This window comes from Neofelis nebulosa, chromosome 2, assembly GCF_028018385.1.
Source record: "Neofelis nebulosa isolate mNeoNeb1 chromosome 2, mNeoNeb1.pri, whole genome shotgun sequence".
In the NCBI taxonomy this organism is placed as follows: Eukaryota; Metazoa; Chordata; class Mammalia; order Carnivora; family Felidae; genus Neofelis; species Neofelis nebulosa.
The window spans coordinates 180,243,152-180,271,025 of NC_080783.1; the positions used below are offsets into that span (position 1 = coordinate 180,243,152).

Consider the following 27,874-nt stretch of genomic DNA (forward strand, 5'->3'; position numbering starts at 1 on the left):
ATTGTGGTTTATATACACAATGGAATACTACGTGGCAATGAGAAAGAATGAAATATGGCCTTTTGTAGCAACGTGGATGGAACTGGAGAGTGTGATGCTAAGTGAAATAAGCCATACAGAGAAAGACAGATACCATATGGTTTCACTCTTATGTGGATCCTGAGAAACGTAACAGAAACCCATGGGGGAGGGGAAGGGAAAAAAAAAAAAAAGAGGTTAGAGTGGGAGAGAGCCAAAGCATAAGAGACTGTTAAAAACTGAGAACAAACTGAGGGTTGATGGGGGGTGGGAGGGAGGGCAGGGTGGGTGATGGGTATTGAGGAGGGCACCTTTTGGGATGAGCACTGGGTGTTGTATGGAAACCAATTTGACAGTAAATTTCATATATTAAAAAATAAATAAAAAAAATAAAAAAAATAAAAAATAAAAAATAAAAAAAAATAAAAATGCACCCAGATAATAAAAGTATCATAAAGTGACTGGTTTCATGACATACTTCCTCTAAGTCAAGAGTTCAGTACATATATCAATTACCAAAATCACCAGTAAATCACACAACATATTCCAAACAAGGACAAGTTAATACTTGAGACCTTGCACAGAACCTTTCCCATTTAATCCCTGAAAGCACAGTGCGTGATATTCAGCCACGCCATTTTGGTTTTTTGTTTGTTTGTTTGTTTGTTTTTTTAATTTTTTTTTTAACGTTTATTTTTGAGACAGAGAGAGACAGAGCATGAACGGGGGAGGGTCAGAGAGAGAGGGAGACACAGAATCTGAAACAGGCTCCAGGCTCTGAGCTGTCAGCACAGAGCCCGACGTGGGGCTCGAGCTCACGGACCGCGAGATCATGACCTGAGCCAAAGTCGGACGCTTAACCAACTGAGCCACCCAGGCGCCCCAAGCCACGCCATTTTGAATGACAGTAGCCTTCCCAGCTTGAAGTCAAAATCATGGATAATAACTATTGTAGAATGTAAACATACAGAAAAGGAATTGAAAACCTGTAAGTTGCATGTTGTTTGATTAGTCATATAAAATGCATCATTATACTCAAACTTTCACTCTTCGCAGATGACATGATACCCTATGACATGATACTTCCATGATACCCTATGGAAAACCCAAAAGACTCCACGAAAAAACTGCCAGAACTGATCCATGAAATCAGCAAAGTTGCAGGAAATAAAATCAATGCACAGAAATAGGTTGCATTCCTATACATGAACAAGGAAGCAACAGAAATAGAAATCAAGGAATCGATACCATTTACAATTGCACCAAAACCCATAAAATACCTAGGAATAAATCTAAACAAAGAGGTGACAAATCTATACACTGAAAACTATAGAAAGCTTAGGAAAGAAATTGAACAAGACATAAAAAATGGAAAAATATTCCATGCTCATGGACAGGAAGAAAAAATATTGTCAAAATGTCAATACTACCCAAAGCAATCTACATATTCAACACAATCACTATCAAAACAACACCAGCATTCTTCACAGAGCTAGAAAAAACAATCCTAAAATTTGCATGGAAACAGAAAAGACCCCAAGTAGCCAAAGCAATCTTGAAAAAGAAATCCAAAGCAGGAAGCATCACAATCCCGGACTTCAAGCTATATTACAAAGCTGTAATCATCAAGACAGTGTGGTACTGCCACAAAAACAGACACTGAGATCAATGGAACAGAATAGAGAACCCAGAATATGGACCCACAAACGTATGGCCAACTAATCTTTGACAAAGCAGGAAAGAACATCTAATGGAATAAAGGTAGTCTCTTCAGCAAGTGGTGCTGGGAAAACTGGACAGCGACATGCAGAAAAATGAACCTGGACCGCTTTCTTACACCATACACAAAAATAAACTCAAAATGAATGAAAGACCTAAATGTAAGACAGGAAGCCATCAAAATCCTCCAGGAGAAAGCAGGAAAAAAACCTCTTTGATCTTGGCTGCAGCAACTTCTTACTCAAGATGTCTCCAGAGGGAAGGGAAACAAAAGCAAAAATGAACTATTGGGACCTCATCAAAATAAAAGCTTCTGCACAGTGAAGGAAATAATCAGCAAAACTAAAAGGCAACTGACCGAATGGGAGAAGATATTTGCAAATGACATATCAGATAAAGGGTTATAATCCAAAATCTATAAAGAACTTATCAAACTCAACACCCAAAAAACAAATAATCCAGTGAAGAAATGGGCAAAAGACATGAACAGATACTTCTCCAAAGAAGATATCCAGATGGACAACCGACACATGAGAAAATGCTCAACATCACTCATCATCAGAGAAACACAAATCAAAACCACAATGAGATACCACCTCACACCTATCAGAACGGCTAACATTAACAACTCAGGCAACAACAGATGTTGGCAAGGATGCGGAGAAAGAGTATCTCTTTTGCACTGCTGGTGGGAATGCAAGCTGGTGCAGCCACTCTGGAAAACAGTATGGAGGTTCCTTAAAAAACTAAAAATAGAACTACCCTATGACCCAGCAATTGCACTACTAAGTATTTATCCAAGGGATACAGGTATGCTGTTTCAAAGGGGCACATGCACCCCAATGTTTATAGCAGCACTATCAACAATAGCCAAAGTATGGAAAGAGCCTAAATGTCTATTGGTGGATGAATGGATAAAGAAGATGTGGTGTGTGTATACACACACACACACACACACACACACACACACAATGGAGTATTACTTGAAAATCAAAAAGAATGAAATCTTGCCATTTGCAACTGTGTGGATGGAACTAGAGGGTATTATGCCAAGCGAAATTAGAGAAAGACAAATTATCATATGACTTCACTCATATGAGGACTTTAAGAAACAGAACAGATGAACATAAGGGAATGGAAGCAAAAATAATATAAAAACAGGGAGGGGGACAAAACATAAGAGACTCTTAAATATAGAGAACAAACAGAGGGTTACTGGAGGGGTTGTGGGAGGGGGGATGGGCTAAATGGGTAAGGGGCATTAAGGAATCTACTCCTGAAATCATTGTTGCCCTGTATGCTAACTAATTCAGAAGTAAATTTTAAAAAATGCATCATTATAGACAGGGAGAACAGATACCATTTCCTACTGACGAAAAGAAACGAAAAAACTATTTTTTGGATGTAAGGGGAAATGTCTACTCTGCCAATAAAAATATTTATTGAAAAGAGAAATACTAAGTGACTTTTATTTATTTTTTTAATGTTTATTTATTTTTGAGACAGAGAGAGACAGAGTGCGAGTGGGGGAGGGGCAGAGAGAGAGGGAGACACAGAATCCCAAACAGGCTCCAGGCTCTGAGCTGTCAGCACAGAGCCCGATGCAGGGCTTGAACCCACAAACCGCGAGATCATGACCTGAGCCGAAGTCGGACGCTTAACTGACTGAGCCACCCAGGCACCCCTAAGTGACTTTTAAAAAGAAGAAGATATTTGTACGAAGTTATTCTACTGGAATACAAAATTGCAAAATTCTGGTGAAGAGACAGTAATAACTAGTTGTTTCTTAGTAGGAGAGGTTTTGATAATTAGACTTAATGAAAATGGAACCTTGTACTCTTATTTAACAATAGAGTAGGCCAATTTAACTTATAAATCTAAGACTTACCAAGATAACCAAAATTTGAAACTTAAGTCATAATTTTACTAACAAAAGACTATTTTTAGAGGGTTGTAGTAAAGTAGCAAAGGCACTATATAATCAAAAGATGCTTAACTTTATATGAAAATTCATTGTAACTATTTGGGACATGGCATAATACCTTCAGCCAACGTTGCTGAGAGCCCACTCTAGGCCCAGCACCATAGTAGGAGAAGACAGAAACGTAAATTAAGACTGAAGGAATACATGGTCTAAGTGAAAGAATCAGACCTATAAAATATCTAAATTACAATAAGAAAAGTGTTAGTACAGTAAAGGTCTATAAGAATTCAAATGGAGATGAATTAAAAATGCTACTACAGAGGTAGCATAGGTAAGAATTCAGAGAAGGGTTTTTCATTAATCTGGATTCTGAAAAATTGAGTTCTTCAAGGAGTCTCCATTATACAAGGGTATGCTAGGCAGAGAAAAGGAAGATAAAGCAAATATTAATTACATGAGTACTTTGCACCTGGCACTGTTCTTGCTATATAACTTCTAGTATGAAATCTGATTTAATATTCACAACAACTTTTAAGTAGGTGTAGTTACATAATTTTTTTTAAGACTAGGAAAAAGATTCAGAGAGGATAAATGGCCTACCCACTGGATCACAGCTAGAAAATAAGGGTACTAGGATTAGAATTCAGGTTTGTTCAGTTTTGCAGTCCAGTCCATTCTCTCCCGACTATTCCACAGCATATGAAAAAATATGGAAGTGTAGAAAGTAAATATTCAGAAAGAGTAAATAATCTGGAGTATGCATGTAATATGCTGGGGTATTGGCTAGAAACAAAGTTAGAAAGGAAAGTTGAGATAAAGTTAAAAGGAACATTGTATGCTAAAATAAGTAATTTATACTGAAGGCATTGGGAATCCATTGAATGCTTCAAAGCCAGAGCAATATATGATAATATCTATGTTTAAAAAGATAATTGGCAACAACATGGAAGATAAAATAAAGGAGAGAAAGAATGAAGACAAGGAGACCAGGTAAAAGACTAGAACAAAAGTGTGGAAAGATTATTGATAAATCATCTCCTAAAAATGTACTAACTAAATGCTGATCTGGATCTATCAACAACAAACTTTCACATAAAGATAGGCATTCCTTTGACTGGATAGAAACTTTATTTCTTACCAGAACACTAAAAATGTTTTTTTAACAATAAAATTGCTACTTAAGTTCAGCGGTCTCTGCTTACTTTGTGTACATTTCTGAATGCATATTATACTGCAAGACAAAAAGTTACATTAATGTCCTGACTTTATCAGGTGGGCCAATCCTACAACCATAAGCAACTCTTAAGAGTATTATGTGCTTTAAAATATAGAGAAGGGGCACCTGGGTGGCGCAGTCGGTTAAGCGTCCGACTTCAGCCAGGTCACGATCTCGCGGTCCGTGAGTTCGAGCCCCGCGTCAGGCTCTGAGCTGATGGCTCGGAGCCTGGAGCCTGTTTCCGATTCTGTGTCTCCCTCTCTCTCTGCCCCTCCCCCGTTCATGCTCTGTCTCTCTCTGTCCCAAAAATAAATAAAAAATGTTGACAAAAAAAAATTAAAAAAAAATAAATAAATAAATAAAATATAGAGAAAAAAGTGCCAATGAACTACATTTGTATAATATATACTTCTAACGAATGAAATGACCTTATAAAAACACAAAATTTACTCTAAAACTATCAGTAACAGCAACAATTATTTTCATGCCACTGAGTAGCTGTTTTCTTTGTTGGAAAAGAAAAAGGTGGTTAAAACTCAAATTCTCTCTTAGAAGATAACATCTGGCATACTTGCCATTACTATGACTGTTTAAATGTTTCTTTTTTTTTGTTTTGTTATTGTTTAGTTTATTTATTTTGAGAGAGAGACAGCATGAGCAAGCACAGCATGGAGCCCAAAGTGCAGCTTGATCTCACAAACTGTGAGATCATGACCTGACCCGAAATCAAGAGTCAAGACACTTAACCGACTGAGCCACCCCACGATCCTTGTTTAAACATGTAAGTCCACATACCTCCTTTTACACCAGTGGAGATGAGAATGGGAGGAAGTCCATCTTCAGGAATTAGGTTCATTGCACTGCCAACAGGACTTCCAACCTGAGTTATACTCCCAGAGAATAGAGAAATATCCGTCTAGGAAAGCAAATCAGCAAAGTGAGCATTACAGACAACACTTTAGCAGAATATAAATGGGATATAAATGGGAATTTAAGTGAAAATTTGTAATCCATACTTTTTGAAAAATAGCACAAATTTCTCATTAACCTGTGGTTTATTTCCCAAAGGACTGGGTTTATACTATGAAAATATTTCCAACTGTATAGTTTCTCTTTCTGACATCAAGAAATCAGAATAAGAAAAGAGGCCTTATAGCCTGGGTTAAAGCTTTCTTTACCCAGGTCTTCTCTGCCATAAAAGAAAATACTTTTTAAAACCACAGTGGCAACAGAAACACAATTTCAATATTATCTCATAATTTCTGAACCTTCAGTGAGTGCATTTGGGTCCACTTAAAGTCTCATTTTCATTGATTTTTAAAAATAGCTTTGAGAAAAGTGGTGATAGTTGTACAGCAATGTGAATGGACTTAATGCCACTGGTTTGTACACTTAAAAATGATAAAAATGGCAGATTTTACATTATGAATATTTTACCACAATAAAAAAAATTAACAGATAAAATACAGAGATTAAAATAAGTCATTGTTTTCATTTACTATACAATTAAATAAAACTTCAAGTTCATTTTTCTCTTCATTAATATGAAGATCATATTTACTACACTATTTAATAAAGTATAATGTTACAAAAAGACATTTCGGATAGAGTTAAATCCACTTAACAATTTAACGGAACATACTCAAAATCTATTAAAATAATATTCTCCATATTCTATACAACTTAAGCAAAAAGAAACAAAAGGCAAAGACTAGAAATAATCCAAATGTCCATTAACAGGAAAACAGATAAACTGTGGTATATCCATACAATGGAACACTATCCAGCAATAAAAAGATATTAACTTTTGGTGCACACAACATGAATAAATCTCATAGTCATTAGTTTGAGCAGCTAAACACAAAAAAGTTAGAAGCTACGTACAAAACGATATACACTATATGTTTCCATTTACATGAAATTTAAGAACAGTCAAAACTAATCCATGGTGACACAAGTCAAAATAATGGGGCTACCATGGGGAAAATTAGGCAGGTATTGACAGAAAAAGGGCATGAGGGAACCATCCAAAGTGATGGAAATGGTCCTGGAAAATACCCAGGTATTTTCACCTGGGTAGTGGTTGCACAAGTGTGTGTGTGTGTCTATAAGTTCATCAAGTTATCTCCTAAAGATTAATGCTCCCTAAATACTTTACTATCTAGATTTTATACCTGAATAAAGATTAAAACTATTTTTTTAAAAATATGTCCATGTTGGGGCATCTGGGTGGCTCAGTCAGTTAAGCATCTAACTTCAGCTCAGGTCATGATCTCTCAGTTCATGGGTTTGAGCCCTGCATTAGACTCTGAGCTGACAGCTTGGAGCCTGGAGCCTGCTTTGACTATGTCTCCTTCTCGCTCTCTGCCCCTCCCCAGCTCATGCTCTGTCTCTCTCAAAAATAAATAAAACATTAAAAAAATTGTTTTAAATGTCCATGTCTTATTATATTTTTATCTATGCTATCTATAATTTAGGATGCTATCAGTTTTTAGTGGGTTTTTGTTAAAAATTTTGCAATGTTCTCAATACATCATGTAAGAGGAAATTTGGAAAATTTTATTGGCAAACCATTATTACCTGATTTTAAAGTCTAGTACAGGAAATGATGCATAAAACCACCTTTTAATATCATAGAAAGTGGTCATTTGGCCTCTACTTACATACCACCTGTGAAAAGGAATTTATTTCATTCACGGAGTACCTATTAAGTGCCACACACTCTACTAGGCCATAAAGATGAGAAAAATATATTCTAGTCTGGCCCTAAAGATAACTATTATCCCAATACTTATCTGGTAAAATAAAAGAATTATTAATCTTAAAATGAAATTCTTCTAGTTTATCAGGTAAGTATTTTTTTATCAGATAAGTATTAAAAAAGAGTGTTGAATAATGTAAGAGACAAAAATAAAATAACTAACTTGGTTTAATTTTGCAAAATGAGCTGAATCTTGTTTCCTTGTAACAGTCATTCACTAGAGCTTCCTCTTGCATTCAAACAGAATTTATCTTCTAAAAACCTATCAGGGGCTCCTGGCTGTCTCAGTTGGTAAAGCATGTAACTCTTGATCCTGGGGTTGTGAGTTCAAGCCCCACATTGGTTGTAGAGATTACTTAAAAATAAAATCGTTAAAAATCTTACATGGGAACCAAAAAGTAGAACAGAAGAAAGTAGAGATGCTTGGTTGAAAAGAAAGGAATAGAGGGACTACTCGGCCACCTTTATATGGCCTGGCCCTTCCTCATCATGGCACTCCCAAAAGGTCACCACAGAACCTGTGAAACATTGTTCGAAAATCAATGTACAAAGGGAGCAGGATTCCCTCTGCATTAGCTCTAACTACAGCAGTAGCCTGAGCTCACTGAGAACAACCTTCATGAGAATCTTTCCCTGAAAAAAACCTTCCAAATACATAGCAAACAAGAACTGATTTTGCCACATTTACTTTACTCCCGAACCACACACATACATCCTAAGCTGTACCTGAAACCTATAGGCTTCCACAGAAAGGTCACTCAACTTAGAAAATGGCAAGACAGAAGCAGCACAATGCTGAGTAAACTAAGTACTCACTTTTAGATGCCGTTTTGTTTTCTTACCTCTGCTGGTAGAGGACTGGTAGTTACTGGTTTAACTGGGTCATGTGAGACAGCCAAGGTTCCTGCAGAGGAAGTTCCATTCACTGTTAATTTGGCTGCATCAGCAACTTCTCCATTAGGCAAGATCCCATCAGCAAACCAAACTCGCCTCTGCTCTCTGGGCTGAGCCACTTGAGGAGCCAGAAAAATAAAACAGGCATCACTGTGATATTGGTAGCGTTTCTAACATGAAAGAAGAGTAGGTCACCATTTCCAGAAGTACAAAGAAGTCACTATTTAGCATCTTATAATTATAAATATAAGAACTGTAACTGTGTATAAAAGTGGTTATAAATTAATAAAATACGAGTTTAAATATATTCTTTATTTCTATAACTTAAACATAAAGATTTAAAATACTTTGCTTTAAAATATTAAGAGTTTGTAAGTACACTTATAATTATGTCACTTATTCTGTTCCATATCACTGACAGAGAAACTAAGAAAGGTGTTTTAAGTGCCTAGGAAATAAATTAATCACAGGGAAAAAATATCTAGCAATAGATGTCCACATCTCCTAAAAGTATGAGGTTTCCATGGGAATTAAATATCTGGAAAAGTGATATGGTATTTTTAAAGGGCAAAAGATGCCCTGAAGAATGTTGAAGAATTATTTACTAATAAAGGAAGAGTTAGCACAGATATGTAAGAGAATTGGGAAGCAAACTGACCAGATCTCTGGCTAAAGAGTAACGGAAGATGAAAAAAGACTGATCTGGCAGTGCAAAAGTGGTCTGCGATAGGGGAAAAGCTGGAAAACTAAGTCCGATGAAATGATCTCTTTAAATCCAATTCCAGAAATCAATTCCAAACAGCCAAAACAAAGAGAGACTAGGGAAGAACAACAAAAATGACAAATGAAGTAAAGAGAGTAAAGATTTTAAGAAAGAAAGCCTGAACTCATAAAAATACAAGGAGTATGACTAAGGGATGATCTGAAGAGGGGAAAATGGGGAAGAACATGATAACGTCAGTAGAAGTCTCTGATCTTCAAAAGGGGAGGAGAGCTATTTAGCAAGGGAAAGGGAATATTACTAGACAAAAAGACATAAAATTAATGAAAGAAGATTGATTTTAATTATCAAGGGAAACTTCCCGACAAGACCATTTTAAGGAAATACATAACTGTTATTTTTACTACTGATAATTTCCTGAACTTACAAAGTATCTTTCACCTGACAATATCATAATCATAAAGATATAAATAAACTAAAATAAGTTGAGCCCATAATTTTCTATCATATGATATAATCAGAAAGTTCTGGATTTTATAAAAGTCTATGTACCTAACAATATGTTCATATTCTTATTTGGATAGATTAAAAATGAAAAGAGAAAATGGCAATGGGCTTTCAAAATGCAACACTAAACGGGCTGCTCCAAAGAAAGAACTCTCCATTTTCATAAACTCCTACAAAGAACATTAAGGTAGGCCTGAAGCTAGGATTTTACAGGCCAACTTCAAATTCTGTATCTCTTTTCAAGTAGAAGCAGTGTAATCACTCCATTCTTAAGTTGGAGAGAGTATTGGCATATTTTTGGAGGTGCCTCCAAAATATCAGGTAACACAGTATTATTCTTTACTTGCCCAGAAATAGTCTTGACACATTTCTCACCTTGTTCCTTCCACTTTAATAACCACCCAAAGGGACTTATCTACAGTGTTTTAAAGACTTGTGCTGTAAAATCACATCAGCACCCTTTCAGAGGAACTTGGTGAGGAAAAGGAGAGAGAAGAGCACGTGATTCCCTACCTTCTGCTCCAGGGTGCTTTAAAACTCCCACAGGTACCATCACAGTGGGAGGTGGAGAGCTCAGGGCTCCTGAGGCCTGAGCTTGCTGCAAGGGAGGGATAGTAGAACAGTATTCAGCAGGATTGTTAGGGTTAGGGCTCTGGCTTGAGGCACTCATCATGTTCTCCCAGGCTTGAGCTAAAGCAAATACAGACAATCAATGTGAATGGATTGCAAAATATGGACATCAAGACCTCCTCAATATTGGATAAATAATGTAGCTCTTCCTCATTAACACTCATAGTACTACTCTCTCTTCCAACTAGTGAAAGTATTAAGGAGATAGGTTATTTTATTCAATAAAGGAGACCATTTAGTTAAGTAAACTACTTGGAAGCAACAAATAAGAATTATGTGATAGTTCTGGTACAGACTAATAGCAGATCAGTCTGAGATTAAAGACTAGGCCCCTGGCTTCTTTAAAGGAGACCATACATTCCCTTAAGAGGGATTGAAACATCAAACTTACTAAGGATTTGCAGCTGGGATGGAAATTTAGATATTTGGGGGTGGGGGGGCGGGTTTAACATTCAACATATTTTATAAAGTTCTTCAAAAATCAAAATTGGGCCTAAAATAGCATAATTCCATTGTATGATATTTTTGTTTTATTTACAGACTTTTAGGCTCTTCTTAGTTGAGGTAAAAATTTCACTTGAAAAATTCTAAAAGCTAACGCTGAAGAGAACACATCTCAACATTTTTGTGAATTCTGCTATTGTGTAATCATTACCTCGTGTAAAAGTATCCAGCGAAAACAACCAATTTACATCTTTGGTATGTCTCAAAAGCATAGGACCCATCTGAACATGAAAATGTGCCAATATCATACAAGTGCCATCAACCAATATGAATGATTACAAGTGTGTTAAGATTCTGTATACTCTATAATTTTACTAAATATTGACATATCAACTATTGTCTTTAAAGTAAATAAGATGAAAGGAGCTACAGAAATGAAAGATACCAAATTTTATCTTCTAGGTTCAGGTAATACCACATGCTCAGGAATGGAAAACACCCAATTTTTTAAAGCATCTTTTTTAAAACTCTCATTCAATATCAAAGAATGATCCATAAGATCATGAATACTTATTGCCTCCAAACTTCAGGACAAGGCTAAAAACAATAGCTAAGTTCCTTTGAAAGCATTGGCAGAAAGAGGGGAGGAAGAGAAAAGGAGAAAGGGAAAAAGGGATAGGGAACACTGAAAAGCATCAAATTAAATATTCAGAAAAAGACTTCGCTAAGCCATGCGAGAGGAAAGACTGCTGGAAAAACCAGAAAAAGTAGATTACTTTAGGATTCCCTGGTAAGGGCATCCTTGGCTTAATAAAAGTAAGTATTCCATATGAATCCTCTGCCATTTCCTTCATCTTTGGATATGCCAAGTTAAAAAAAAAAAAAAAAGAAGCTATCAAGTTGAAAGACCTCATCAAATAAAAGAGGTACTGGGTACTATAATTAAGCAGCATGCTCTTTTCTGTGGATATATGTCTGAAAATGAAAGCAGGAATAAAAATCATCAATTGAACAACTGAGTGAAGTAACTACCATCTAAAAATTGACCCTTAAGAGTAGAGAGAATGAATTAATATTTTGATCAAAATTGTAAGAATTCAGAAATGGGAGGAAATTGGGTGGATCACAGGAGATCAGAACAGATCAGATTAACTGACATGCAGTAGTTAATAAGCCAGCAACAGGAAAACATCACTATGAGCAACGCAGACAGACAGAGCAGGAGGGGTCTTGAGCAGATAGATTCCCGCCTCCAGGAGGCACACTACCCTGGCACAGGCATCAACTTTTGTCCAAGTTCAAAATTTTATTCGTAATTCTTCTGGCAACTGTACAAAGACATACAGAGAAAATACTATAGCCTGATTAATTTTCTTGTATCTCTTTACAAAAGTACTTTTTTTTTTTGTAATTCTAAACTAAAATGCCCTTGGATTCATTTCCAGTCCCACAAAAGATGAACACTGGACAAGCTATATTTACCTTCTCCTGGCCATGTTCTTTTACCATATAACTAAATTCAAAACCAATATTCTTATAACAAATCTAAATAGTATTAAGGAGATTTCTGACAGAAAAATGAACTCCTCTACTTGATCTGAAACGCTAAATAATTTATTTTTAACAAGATGAGTGACAACCAAGTTGTTAATAAGAATACACTTTAAGTTATTAAGGTATTTCCTAGAAATAGACAGCTTCCCTTGAAAGGAAAACCTCAGTCCAATTTTAATATTTCATCATCTGAGTGGTCAATTGCTTCCCACCCCCATCCCACTCCAGTCATTCCACAGGAGCATTAAAGCCACACAGCACCAGATTTCCACCAGAACCTCCATTCTTCCTGCAAAACTTACCTGACTTTAACATTTGTTTATTAAGTTAGGCACAGGGATTCTGAAATGCTACAATATTCTCAAAACATGGAAATTTGTTCCATATTTTTAGTTAAAGTTGTGACTTTTGAGAAGGTGAACAACTTATAGAGAAAGGCAGGAAAAAACAGTAGTCTTTTCATAGGAATTCTCTTGTTCTGTCTTGGTAACTGTGAATTCAACCTGTTTTAATACTTACCATTCATTAGCACTGAATGGCAGATTACACATACTCTAGCTTCCTTTCTATCCATGTATAACAGTTTACATTTCAGGCTACAGCAGGAAGCACAGAAAACCTGTTAGGAATAAGAACATACTAAATTTATTTAGGGTAACAGTACAAAGAGAGCAAACCAATATTGACCAACACTGACAGGAAACCATATTACTACAACACAAAAAACTTCAAAGGAAAATGCAGTTGAGGAAGCTGGGCCCCAAGACTCAATTCAAAAGCAAGAGTGAGATGACACGTCTGTCAGCAATAAGGAAAGTAAAAGTCTGGCTGAAAATAAAAACCTTACCCAAGATCACACAACAAATACACAGCAGGAGAAAAAAAAATGACTTGCCCTTAGGCAAAATTCCTATACACAATATCACATGTGAACATGGGCATTTAAAGATAACTAACTACATCTGCTATCTTTGTTTGGAAAGGCAATATAGCAGGGTGAAATAAACAAACATTGGGAATTCCAAGTTTGAACTTCTGATTTTTATTCATCTTATAGATGGAATAATAATAATACCAGCTCTTTTTACTGGTTTGCTAGGAAAGCTAGGAAAGCTCAAAGTATACAACTCAATCATAAAAATAAGCACAGCCCTTGGGATGCCTGGTTGGCTCAGTCAGTTGAGTGCCGAGCTCTTGATTTCAGCTCTGATTACCATCTCACGATTCACAGCTCCCATGTCGAGCTCTGCACTGGCAACATGGAGACTGCTTGGGATTTTCTCTCTTTCTCTCTCTGCCTCCTCCCTGCTTGTGGGTACATGAGCTCCCTCTCCAAAATAAATAAATAGGCTTAAAAAAAATAAGCACAGCCCGCAGACAATCAAAAATTCATGAGGCCAATTTCCAGCACCTTATTTCCACCTTCCAGGGTTAGTTCTTGACAATTTTACTTTCTTGTCCCTTCCACATTAGACAACAAGAATCTCCTCAGCTCCCTGTTAAGATTTATTTTCTTGAGAAGTCATTAGTCATTTATCACAGAGAGCTTCATATGGGCAGAAAGCTGTTCCCAGTAAATTCTACTAATCCAGTTCTTATAGTCAAGAAGTATCCATCTTACAAAGATGAATCAAGAGATGAGGTCAGACTAAAGACAAAGTGACAGAGATCATCGCCTCTCTTACTAGGTATGATTAATATATCTAGCTACCATGATTAACAATTTACAGTTTTCAGAGGCTTTCCATTCTCAAAGTAACTCTGCAACAGAGTACAGGAAATAGATTATTTCTATCAGAAGAAACTTGAGTTTGGATGGTTAAATGACTTGTTCAAGTCCACAGCAAACTGTATGAATACAAGCACTTTACATATACTATTTCATTTAACTTCTATGAATTCAGTCACTTATAATCAACAGAGTTGAATAAACAAATGTTAAGCAAAATCATTCAGCTGTACAGCTAGTAAGTTACATACTAAGTCTTCAAAGGCTCTGTTCTTAACTACTATGTAATACTGCTTCATACTAATTCATATATGGTATTTCATTTTGAGACCTGACTTTTCCTTTTTCCTCACCATGACTATATCTCATCAATTGCTAAATCCTGTTGGTTCTCCCTCTTAATCTCTCCCTCTCCATCATTACTGCTGCTGCCTTTATTCAGGCCCCTACTATCTGAGGCCTAGAAGATGATCACAATCAATTATCTGTCCTCCTAATCTTCAGATGTGTCTTTCCAATTCATCTTTCACACAAACAGTAAATGACAGAACTTTTTAAAACAGTAAATCTAATTATGTCAATCTTCTTGAAAACTTTCAATAACCTTTCTAATCAAGAGGTAAATCCAAGAAACCATCATTCACTCATTTATGCTACAAATATTTGAGCCCTAACTATGTGCTGAGCAGCAGACTACCCTATTAGGTGTAGCAGTGAACAAAATAGATATGGCCCCTGCCTTCATGAAATTCATAGTCTACAGAGGTTATTATCTAAAATTAAATAATTACACAAGTGAATAGAAAATTACTTGCTTCAAAAGAAGTACATAGTAAAATAAGATGTAATCTAGGCCTTACCTAGATTGACAGGGTCAAGAAAGGTTTTATTTAGGAAATGACATAGATAAAATATGAGGTAAAAGTTTCCTATGCACAAAAGAGACAATAAGCAGAGGAAACAGAAAGTAGGTCCCATTAGGGGAAGAAAGCATGGCTCCATCAAGGAACTAAAAATAGTTAATATGGCTAAAGGCCCTTAGATTAAGGGAGGCATAGAATAAGCTGAGGCCAGACAAGACAAATATATGTTTCCACTCATGTGTGGAATCTAAGAAATGAAACAAATGAACAAAGAAACAAAAAAAAAACAGACTCTTACATACAGAGAACTGGTGGCTGCCAGAGGGGAGGTGAGTAGGGGGATGGGTGAAATAGGTAAAGGGGATTAAGAGATACAAACTTCCAGTTATAAAATAAATAAGTCACAGAGATGAAAAGTAGAGTATAGAGAGAATATAGTCATTAAGAGTAATGTACAGAATTATACAGATAAAAATACATCATACAAATAACAATAACACTGTATATTAGTTATACTTCAATTAAAAAAAAGAAGGCAGACCAAGCAAAGTTTGTACAGGTTGTATTCATAATTTGGGTTTTAATTTTTTTTTAATATTTACTTATTTTGGAGACAGAGAAAGACAGAGCATGAACGGGGGAGGGTCAGAGAGAGGGAGACACAGAATCCAAAGCAGGCTCCAGGCTCCGAGCTCTCAGCACAGAGCCTGACGCGGGGCTCGAACTCACAGACTGTGAGATCATGACCTGAGTCAAAGTTGGATGCTTAATTTTGGTTTTTTAATTAGAGCAGTGGGAAACCACTTAAATGTTTTAATCAAAGGGGAAGATATGGCTACAGTGTAGGGAAAAAATAATGGATTTGGAATTATTCAACATACAGAACTCAGTCTAATACACATTAGCAGAATGAAAGAAATAAACCCACATAATCATCCCAAAGCAGAAAAAGCATCTGACAAAATTCAACACGCTTTCATAATAAAAACATAATCAACATAAAACATAATAAAAACAGTCAAAAAACTAGAAATAGAAGGAAACTACCAACATAATAAAAGCCATATACAAAAAAATCCATAGCAATAAATCTAACCAAAGATGTAAAAGATCTGTATGCTGAAAACTATAGAAAGCTTATGAAGGTAATTGAAGAAGATATAAAGAAATGGAAAGACATTCCTTGCTCATGGATTGGAAGAATAAATATTGTCAAAATGTTAATACTACCCAAAGCTATCTACACATTCAATGCAATCCCAATCAAAATTGCACCAGCATTCTTCTCGAAACTAGAACAAGCAATCCTAAAATTCATATGGAACCACAAAAGGCCCCGAATAGCCAAAGTAATTTTGAAGAAGACCAAAGCAGGAGGCATCACAATCCCAGACTTTAGCCTCTACTACAAAGCTGTAATCATCAAGACAGCATGGTATTGGCACAAAAACAGACACATAGACCAATGGAATAGAATAGAAACCCCAGAACTAGACCCACAAACGTATGGCCAACTCATCTTTGACAAAGCAGGAAAGAACATCCAATGGAAAAAAGACAGTCTCTTTAACAAATGGTGCTGGGAGAACTGGACAGCAACATGCAGAAGGTTGAAACTAGACCACTTTCTCACACCATTCACAAAAATAAACTCAAAATGGATAAAGGACCTGAATGTGAGACAGGAAACCATCAAAACCCTAGAGGAGAAAGCAGGAAAAGACCTCTCTGACCTCAGCTGTAGCAATCTCTTACTCGACACATCCCCAAAGGCAAGGGAATTAAAAGCAAAAATGAATTACTGGGACCTTATGAAGATAAAAAGCTTCTGCACAGCAAAGGAAACAACCAACAAAACTAAAAGGCAACCAACGGAATGGGAAAAAATATTTGCAAATGACATTTCAGACAAAGGGCTAGTATCGAAAATCTATAAAGAGCTCACCAAACTCCACACCCGAAAAACAAATAACCCAGTGAAGAAATGGGCAGAAAACATGAATAGACACTTCTCTAAAGAAGATACCCAGATGGCCAACAGGCACATGAAAAGATGCTCAATGTCGCTTCTCATCAGGGAAATATAAATCAAAACCACACTCAGATATCACGTCACGCCAGTCAGAGTGGCCAAAATGAACAAATCAGGAGACTATAGATGCTGGCGAGGATGTGGAGAAACGGGAACCCTCTTGCACTGTTGGTGGGAATGCAAATTGGTGCAGCCGCTCTGGAAAACAGTGTGGAGGTTCCTCAGAAAATTAAAAATAGACCTACCCTATGACCCAGCAATAGCACTGCTAGGAATTTACCCAAGGGATACAGGAGTACTGATGCATAGGGGCACTTGTACCCCAATGTTTATAGCAGCACTCTCAACAATAGCCAAATGATGGAAAGAGCCTAAATGTCCATCAACTGATGAATGGATAAAGAAATTGTGGTTTATATACACAAGGGAGGACTACAGGGCAATGAGAAAGAATGAAATATGGCCTTTTGTAGCAACGTGGATGGAACTGGAGAGTGTGCTGCTAAATGAAATAAGCCATACAGAGAAAGACAGATACCATATGGTTTCACTCTTATGTGGATCCTGAGAAACTTAACAGAAACCCATGGGGGAGGGGTAGGAAAAAAAAAAAGAGGTTAGAGTGGGAGAGAGCCAAAACATAAGAGACTCTTAAAAACTGAGAACAAACTGAGGGTTGATGGGGGGTGGGGGGGTGGGGGGGGAGGGGAGGGTGGGTGATGGGTATTGAGGAGGGCACCTTTTGGGATGAGCACTGGATGTTGTATGGAAACCAATTTGACAATAAATTTCATATATTGAAAAAAAATTAAAAACAAAACAAAACAAAAAAACAAAAAAAATCCATAGCAAACATCATACAATGATGAAAGACTGAAAGCTTTTTCTCAAAGATTAGAAAAGGCAATGATGCCTGTTTTCACCTCTTCTACCTAACATAGATACTGAGTTTCTAGCCACAATATCAGGCAAGAAAAAGAAATAAAAGGCATCTAAACTGAAGTAAAATTATCTTTGTTTGCAGATGATATTAAGTTATATACAGAAAACCCTAAATATTCCACACATAAAAACCATTAAAAAAAATTAAAACTTAGAAATGAATTCAGTGAATCTGCAAGATACAAAGTCAACACACAAATATCAGTTAGCATTTCTTTCTATACACTAAAAATGAACAATCAGAAAAGGAAATTACAAAAACCCTCCATGTACAGTGACATCAAAAAGAATAAAATAACAGACTAGATAAAATATTTGTTATACATAATGAACAAAGGGCTAAGATCCATAACATATAAAAACCTGCAATGAACTAAAAAGAAAAATACAAAAACCTCTAAAGAAAGTAAGCAAAGAGGGGCGCCTGGGTGGCGCAGTCGGTTAAGCGTCCGACTTCAGCCAGGTCACGATCTCGCGGTCCGTGAGTTCGAGCCCCGCGTCGGGCTCTGGGCTGATGGCTCAGAGCCTGGAGCCTGTTTCCGCTTCTGTGTCTCCCTCTCTCTCTGCCCCTCCCCCGTTCATGCTCTGTCTCTCTCTGTCCCAAAAATAAATAAAAAACGTTTAAAAAAAAAAAAGAAAGTAAGCAAAGAACTCACACAGGTAAATTTTAGGTAAATTTTATGTAAAAGTCTAATAAGTAAAGATAGAGTAAGTATCAATTGTAACAAAATAAAAATTAAAAGAATGAGATTTTCTTTTTCTATTGTACAAATAATTTTTAAAAACTGGTATCCAATGGTGGTGAGGGTAAACAGAAAAGAGGAACTTTCTCTCAAATCCTCCTGGTGGTAGTATAAATTGGTAGATTAATTTAGCGGTATCTTAAAATTTTAACTGTTCATTCCCTTTGACTTAGCACATCCAATTTGAAAGATTATCCTACAAAAAGAAAATCCAAATGTGCAATGAGATGTATACAAGAATTAGCTCTGTACCGTCATAATAGTCAAAAGTTATCAACAACCCAAATGTTCATCAGTAGAGGAATAATTAAACTGCAGTATGACCATTAAATGGAATGCTGTTAGCCTGGAAAAAGAATCAGAGAGTTCTATATGTAGTTACTCACATGGAAAAGTAAAGTAAAATAGTCAAGTTGGAGGATAAGAATTGGATTGAAATAGGGCTTTTTTCCCCCCTCTCTTTTCACTTTTATATACTTTTTTTACGTGTTGGACTGGGATATTTTGAGTAGAGCCTTTTCTGTATTCTAAAAAGAAAATAGAATTAAAAGGAGTATTAGTTGGTGTTCCAGGTTGAACTGTGTCTCCCTCAAATACATATATTTAAGTCTTAATCCTTAATACTTCAGAATATGACTCATTTGGAAACAGGGTCTTTATGGAGGTAATCAAATTAAAATGAGGTCATTAAGGTGAGAGCTCCTAATCCAATATGACTGGTAACCTAATAAAAGGGAAAATTTGGACATAGCATGTGGGAGAATACCATGTGAACATAAGATGGCCATCTACAAGCCAAGGAGAAAGACATGGAATAGATCTTCCATTACAACCTTCAGAAGGAACCAACCCTGTCACCACCTCAATCTCAGACTTCTAGCCTCTGGAATTGTGACACAATAAATTTTTATTGTTTAAACCACCAGTTAGTGGTACTCTGTTATGACAGTCCTAGCAAACTAACATAGTTGGGGACTTTCCAAAGTAAATGACTTGCTCCGGGTAAAAAAATCTCAAGTGAGAATTGAAAAAAAACTCCAAAAAAACAAAAAACAAAGATATCTTTTTTTTTTTAAAGCAAGCTAGGGGGCAGCATTATGCAGTTAAACAGAGGAATCTTACCCATCCTTCCCAATATGCCAACAATAGTGTGGAGGGGGGATCTTTTGTTTCCAAGGGAATTCAAGAAAGGCACAGAAGTTAGTTAGAAAAGTGGATGATTTGCCAAGAAACTACCTAGAATGGCAAGAAAATAGGAGTCAGGCAAAGAGAGGCATTTCTGTGGGATCACCCATGCCAGAGAACTACATGGGATCAAATGTAACATACACCACAAAACCACCACCTGACAGTGCCTATGACTGACACAGACAGTGTACCACAACATAAAATAGAAGATTGACCTGGAAATGCTGGCTCTTGTTCTCAAAAAGACAAAGACTATCCTGTAACAAGCTTCACAGGTCATTAGAATTAGTGCCCTAGAAAAGATAGGCAGAATCTAAGAGATTTGAACCAGCTGAGAATAGGTTAATAATCCTGGATTTAAAATTACCGGGTAACACTCAATTTGCCTGAAAAGACCAAGATGAAGTTGTTTGCCATGAGTCAGGTTAGTCAGTGTTTCCCAACAAGGGCATCCTTGGCATTTAGCGTGGCCAATTCTTCACAGCACCATTCTGATTAACACAGGACGTTTAACACAGGACGTCCCAGATTATTAAACACCAGCAGCAACCCCAATCACTGTAACAAAAATATCCCACGCCACATTCCAAGCGTCATCTAAGTACCTTCTCCAGTTCTCTGAGCTAGAGGCTCAGAGTCAAAAAGTCAGTTCTAGAAATACAGAATTACATATTTGCACATACAAACTTTACTACCAAAATATCATGCCATATACTTTTATTATCACAACTAACACAATCTACTGCAATCTACTGCATTTATTCGACTTATGCTCCATTTTCCTGAACTAGGATGTAAACTTCATGGAGTAAAGGACTAAAGTATCTCAATACTGGTATCACAGTACCTGAAATAAAATAGGTACTTGCCAAATGTTTATTGCTTCCTTGATTATAAAAAAATCATTGCACAAATGAGTATATGAGAAAGAAACATTAATGTGGCCTTATCTGGGAAGGGCAATATCATACACAACTCAAATTTACATCTTCAACAATGACAAACACATTTTAAGCTGTTTATTAATGACAGTGACATCAACTGAGGTCAGTACCTTTATTTTGTTGTTTATATATATTAAGGTTTATTCTTTGCAATGTAGCGTTTAACGAATTTTTTTTTTTTTTTAATTTATTTTTGGGACAAAGAGAGACAGAGAATGAACGGGGGAGGGGCAGAGAGAGAGGGAGACACAGAATCGGAAACAGGCTCCAGGCTCCGAGCCATCAGCCCAGAGCCTGACGCGGGGCTCGAACTCACGGACCGCGAGATCGTGACCTGGCTGAAGTCGGACGCTTAACCGACTGCGCCACCCAGGCGCCCCAACGAATTTTTTTTTAACTGAGGTAAAACTGAAACTAATTATGTAAGTTTCAGCTGTACAACATAATGACTCAGTATTTATATATGGCAAAATGATCACAATAAAGTCTAGTTACAGAATTTTTCTTGTTATGACAACTTTTAAGATTTACTCTCTTAGCAAATTTCAAATATGCAATACAGTATTATTAACTATAGTTGACATGCTGTGTATTACATCCCCAAGACTTACTTATTTTATACCTGGAGTCAGTACCTTCTGACTCTCTTCAGCCATTTTGCCATTTTACCCTCCACTTACCCTCACTCTTTCCCTGCCTCAGACAACCACTCATCTGTTCTATGAGCTTAGGGTTTGGGGGTTTTTGGTTTTCTTTTATTTTTAGGGTCTACATATAAGACAGATCATATGGTATTTGTTTTTCTCTAACCATTTGTGTGTTTACATGTAATTTTCTTTAATATGGCACTTTTGGATTCCAATCTCAGCTTTATCATTCATTCACTAGCCAAACGACTTTGAGAATAATTTGAACTCTGTGAGCCTCACTTTTTCCTCATTATGTAAAAATGAAATGTTAATATTCTCCTTATAAGGCTTTTATGAAGATAAAATGAGATAATACCTGTAAAATGAAGTACATAATAGGGACTGAGTGAATGATGGTGCCTTTCTTATTTCCCTTTCCTTTTCTTTTCAAACTTCCCACTCATGGCTTTCCACAGACAAACCTTACTGCAAATTTATGAATAAGCTTTATACTCAAGTACCATTTGTGCCTATTTATACCCCCTTACAGTGTGAATAAAGGTCCTTTACAATTCTTAAAAATTCAAATCATCAGTGTTCACTTATTTCGTCCCCAAATTGCAAAGTGAAAAATGTGATATGCCAGGTCTTCAAAAAGCACTATATTTATGACAAAAATAACTGCCTTGCAAAAACAAAAAACAGGAAAGTGCCTGTGACTGACCAATATCCACCTATTCATAAAGACCAATTCTCAAGTACAGAAGAGCTTGTAAAAATTCTCAAGTACAGAAGAGTACTATATCCTTGCTTATTAGCAAATACCAAAACCAGTGCAGTAAGAGCTACAGCAGTTCAGATTACAACTCTGCCTCTATCCAAACACCTGTTCCAACTTAACTATTATTAACTGAAAACAAAAATAATTATTAGGCATTTTAAGAGTATATCACAGGAAAGGCTACAAAAGGTCTCTAATTTAACCTTGCAACTTTATTTCTAACCAAGGCTATACAAACAGATACAACACCAGAATTATAAGAAAATAAATGCAACATAAAATCTTAAATGTGTTTGGAGCCACCAGACTCATTTCTTTTAACATATTATAAATTAGGGGTGCCTGAGTGGCTCAGTCAAAACTCTTGGTTTTGGCTCTGGTCATGATTTCACAGTTTTGTGAGTTCAAGCCCGTGTTGGACTCTGCGCTGGCAGCTGGGAGCCTACTTGGGATTCTCCCTCTCTCCTTCTCTCTCTGCCCCTCCCCTACTCATGCTGTCTTGGTCTCTCTCAAAGTAAATAAATAAGGTTTAATATATATATATATATATAGTATATAGTGTATATAGTATATATATATACTATATATATAGTATATAGTGTATATAGTATATATATATACTATATATACAGTATATAGTGTATATAGTATATATATATACTATATATACTGTATATATAGTATATATATATATAGCATATATATATATATATATAGCATATATATATATATATAGCATATATATATATATATATAGCGCATATATATATATATATAGCATATATATACTATATATACAGTGTATATAGTATATATATATACTATATACACTATATACTGTATATATAGTATATATATACTATATACACTGTATATATACTGTATATATATACAGTATATAGTGTATATAGCATATATATATACTATATATACAGTATATATACTATATATATATATATATACCGTGAGATCATGACCTGAGCCGAAGTCGGCCGCCCAACCGACTGAGCCACCCAGGCGCCCCTATCCTGTTACCTTTTAAATAACACACATTGTGTGTTCAGTTTTACGTATAGGTTTATAAGTGCTAATCTGTAAAAGGCAAGCAATTAAACCATATTCCCCCTTTTTCTTTTTAATGTTTTATTCATTTTTTGAGAGACAAAGAGAAACAGAGTACAAGCAGGGGACGGGCAGAGAGAGAGGAGGAGACACAGAATCCAAAGCAGGCTCCAGGCTCTGAACTGTCAGCACAGAGCCCAAAGAGGGGCTAAAACCCATGAACTGTGAGATCATCACCTGAGCCAAAGTCAGACAGTTAACCACTGGGCCACCCAGGCACCCCAAAACATATCCCTTCTTTTTAAACCATATTCTGGCCATTCTGCATTTTAAAAACTTTTTAGTACAGAAATTTTCAATCATATAAAAGTAGACATAACAGCATAACAAACCCTTAATTGCCAGTGCTCAGGTGAAACAATTATTAAAGTTAATCCTCACCTACTTCTCCCTTATTTAATCATTTAAAAATAAATCTCAGATCCCATTTCACTTTTTTTTTTAATACCTTTATGTAGGCTCCACACTCAACCTGGGGCTTGAATTCACAATCCTGAGATCAAGAGTCCCATGCTCTACCAACTGAGCCAGCTAGGCACCCCAAATATCATTTCATCTTCAAATATTTCAGTATAAATCTCTGAAACACAGGGACTATTTTAACAGAACAGTACCATTATCACATCTTAAAATATTAATAATTTCTTAATAACAAATATCTGAATAATGTTAACATTTTTAGTAGACAAATTTTTAATAGACTATTTTTTAGAGTAGTTTTAGGTTCACAACAAAATTAAGCAGAAGTTATAGGGCATTCCATATACCCCTGTCCCCACACATTACTAGCCTCTGCCATTATCAACATCTCACATTGTATTCTAGTTTACTAAGGTGGAAGTCTAGACGATTGACTTTAGATCTTTCTTCTCTTATATCCAGTGCTGTATTATTATTGTATAACTTTTAATTTTGTTTAGCTTTTTAATGTTATGCTTGAAGCAGAAATCAAAGAGGTCTTTATACTATGATTAGTGAATGTCTCAAGTCTCTTTTATTATATAGGTTCTCCTTCAAAAATACCTTATTGAAAAAACTGAGTCATTTGTCCTATACTTTCCCACAATATGGATTTCACTGACTGCCTTCTTAGGTGGTGATGTTTAATGCATTTGTCTCTGTATTTCCTATAAATTGATTGCTAGATCTAGAAATTGATCAGATTTGAATATGACTTCTCCTGGGAAGACTATTTCATAGACCCTGAATTATTTTTAATTGAACCAATATTAAGAACCCCTGTAGGAATTAAAAAGGAAAAAGAGAATTACCCAGAATTCCACCAATTAAAATTATGTTTTCAATTTTACATGTTCCCTTTATGTACACGTTTTTATGCCTAAGAATAACTTTTGTAATTATAAACAAAGCAAAACTATGAGTTTGCATTTTATTTTATTCATAGATCATCATAGGCATTTGCCATACTGCTTTATCATATTATATTTTTAATATCTTTTTTTGAGAGAGAGAGAGAGAGAGAGAGAAAGAGTCCCAAGCAGGCTCCACACTCAGCACAGAGCCTGACATGGGCTCAAACCCATAACTGTAGTATCATGAGCTGAGGTGAAATCAAGAGTTGCACACTTAATCAACTGAGCCACTCAGGCGCCCCATTATCATAATTATATATAATGATTATTTCTAATGTGCTTGCTATTTAAAGTAACACTAGGGGTGCCTGAGTGGCTCAGTCATTTGAGCATCCGACACTTGATTTTGGCCCAGGTCATGATCTCACGTTCATGGGACTGAGTCCCACACTGGGCTCCATGCTGACACTGGAGCCTGCTTAAGATGTATTCATTCTCTCTCTCTCTCTCCCCCCCCCCCCCAGCTCCTCTCCCCTGGTGTCTCTCTCTAAAAAATAAATTTAAAAAATAAACAAGGGGCACCTGGGTGGCTCAGTCGGTTAAGCGTCCGACTTCAGCACAGGTCACGATCTCACCGTCCGTGAGTTCGAGCCCCGCGTCGGGCTCTGGGCTGATGGCCCAGAGCCTGGAGCCTGCTTCCGGTTCTGTGTCTCCCTCTCTCTCTGCCCCTCCCCCGTTCATGCTCTGTCTCTCTCTGTCTCAAAAATAAATAAACGTTAAAAAAAATTTTTTTTAATAAACAAGTAAAAAATAAAGTAACACTAAAATGAACATCTTTTTGTTTTATAGCTCTTGTTCTTTAGGAATTATCTTCCAAAGAAGGAATTATTGGCTCTAAGAATTGATATATATGGTATTTTAAATGTCTAAAAATGCTGATTTCAACTTAACATCAAATTGCAATGAGTATTATCAACATTTTCTATTTTTCACTACACAGGTATAAAATTCCTACCTTTTTAATAGCTAATAAATTTAAATATTTCTCTAGTGATTACTCATCCACTTAAGCCTCTCCTTTGCCTATTTATATAATGAAAATGTGATGGTTTTAACAGAAGACACTTTTGTCAGCTGACATTCTGTAACCAACAACCAACTTCTGATTTGTTCTGTCAAAGGAAGCACTGATTTAAGACTGAATATCCTACTCTACCTTTTTCAAATAATTATCTTCTGGCCTAAAGACAATTGTGGCCAGGGTATCTGACTGGCTCAGTTGGTAGAGCATGCAACTCTTGATCTTGGGATCATGAGTTCGAGCATCACATTGGGTGCAGAAATTAATTAAAAAACAAAAACAAAAAACAAAAACTGCCACCAACCTAGATGAATGGACAAATTCCTACAAATATAAAATCTGCCATAACTGAATCAGGGAGAAATAGCAAATCCAAATATATCTATAACTAGTAAGGAGACTGAATCAGTAATCAAAAACCTTTCAACAAAGAAATGCTCCAAATAAAACGGCCTTGATTGGTAAATGTTACCAAACATTTAAACAACACCAATCCTTCTCAAACTCTTCCAAAAAGCTGAAAAGGAAGGAACACTCCCTAACTCATTTTATGAAGCCAGCATTACCCTAATACCAAAGCCAAACAAGGCAATACAAAAAAAATTATAGGCCAACATCCTTTATGAACATTGATGCAAAAAATACTCAATAAACTACTGGCAAACCAAATTTAACAGTACATTAAAAGGATTATGATCGGGGCGCCTGGGTGGCGCAGTCGGTTAAGCGTCCGACTTCAGCCAGGTCACGATCTCGCGGTCCGTGAGTTCGAGCCCCGCGTCAGGCTCTGGGCTGATGGCTCGGAGCCTGGAGCCTGTTTCCGATTCTGTGTCTCCCTCTCTCTCTGCCCCTCCCCCGTTCATGCTCTGTCTCTCTCTGTCCCAAAAATAAATAAAAAACGTTGAAAAAAAAAAAAATTAAAAAAAATAAAAAATAAAAAAAATAAAAGGATTATGATCAAGGATGCAAGGATGGTTCAACATGGAAAAATCATGTAATATACCACATTAATAGAATGGAAAGAAATCCACATGATCAATGATACAGAAAAAGCACTAACAAAATCTAACATCTTTATGTGATAAAAACATGCAACACACTAAGAATAGAAGGAAACTACCTCAACATAAAAGGCCACATTTAAAAAACTCACAGCTAATATCATATGCAACGGTGAAAGACTAAAAGCTTTTCCTCTAAGATAGGAAAAATACAAGGATGTACAATTTTGACACTTATATTCAAGCTTAGTATTTGGAGTTTAGCCAGAGCAATTAGAAAAGGTAAACAAACAGGCATTCAGATTGGAAATGAAGAAAATTACCTCTGTTCACAGATGGCACAATCATATATGTAAAAAACACTAAAGATTCCACACACAAAATTGTAAAAACTAATACATTCAGCAAACTTGCAGGATGTAAAATCAACCCACAAAAATCATTTGTATTTCTATACACTAATAATGAACAAGTTGAAAATGAAATTAAGAAAATGATTCCATTTACAATAGCATCAAGAATAAAATATTTAGAAATTGGGGCACCTGGGTGGCTCAGTCGGTTAAGCATCCAACTTCGGCTCAGGTAACAATCTCATGGTCCATGAGTTCAAGCCCTGTGTCCGGCTCTGTGCTGACAGCTCAGAGCCTGGAGCCTACTTGGGATTCTGTGTCTCCCCTCTCTCTCTGCCCCTCCCCCATTCACACTCTCTCAAAACTGAATGTTAAAAAAAAATTAAAAATAAGTAAAAATAAAATACTTAGAAATGAACCTAACCAAGGAGGTAAGAGCCTTATGCACTGAAAATAACAAAAGAATGCTGAAAAAAAATTCAAAGAAGATACAGGGCGCCTGGATGGCTCAGTCGGTTGAACGTCTGACTTCGGTTCAGGTCATGATCTCGCCGTTGATGAGTTCCAGCCCTGCATCGGGCTCTGTGCTGACAGCTCAGAGCCTGGAGCCTGCTTCAAATTCTGTGTCTCCCTCTTTCTCTGTCCCTCCCCCGCTCATGCTCTGTCTCTCTGTCTCAAAAATAAATAAAAATTTTAAAAAAAGATATAAATACACTGAAAGACAATTCATGAATTGGAAAACATTATTGTTAAGATGTCCCTACT

General features: G+C 36.3%; 1 protein-coding gene across 4 annotated transcripts in view; it reads right to left on the reverse strand.

Annotated features, from left to right (window-relative positions):
* ZFYVE9 (zinc finger FYVE-type containing 9) overlaps window positions 1-27,874 on the reverse strand; it is a 145,860-nt gene that overhangs the window by 83,960 nt on the left and 34,026 nt on the right. For 2 of the 4 annotated variants that reach the window (XM_058717401.1, XM_058717400.1), the window contains exons 4-7: window positions 12,908-13,007; window positions 10,274-10,450; window positions 8,481-8,650; window positions 5,673-5,793 (exon numbers count right to left, since the gene is read on the reverse strand). In XM_058717401.1, the coding sequence (XP_058573384.1) occupies window positions 5,673-5,793; window positions 8,481-8,650; window positions 10,274-10,450; window positions 12,908-13,007 (568 nt within the window). The remainder of the gene's footprint in view (window positions 1-5,672; window positions 5,794-8,480; window positions 8,651-10,273; window positions 10,451-12,907; window positions 13,008-27,874) is intronic. The other 2 variants (XM_058717402.1, XM_058717403.1) reach the window with 2 other exon arrangements.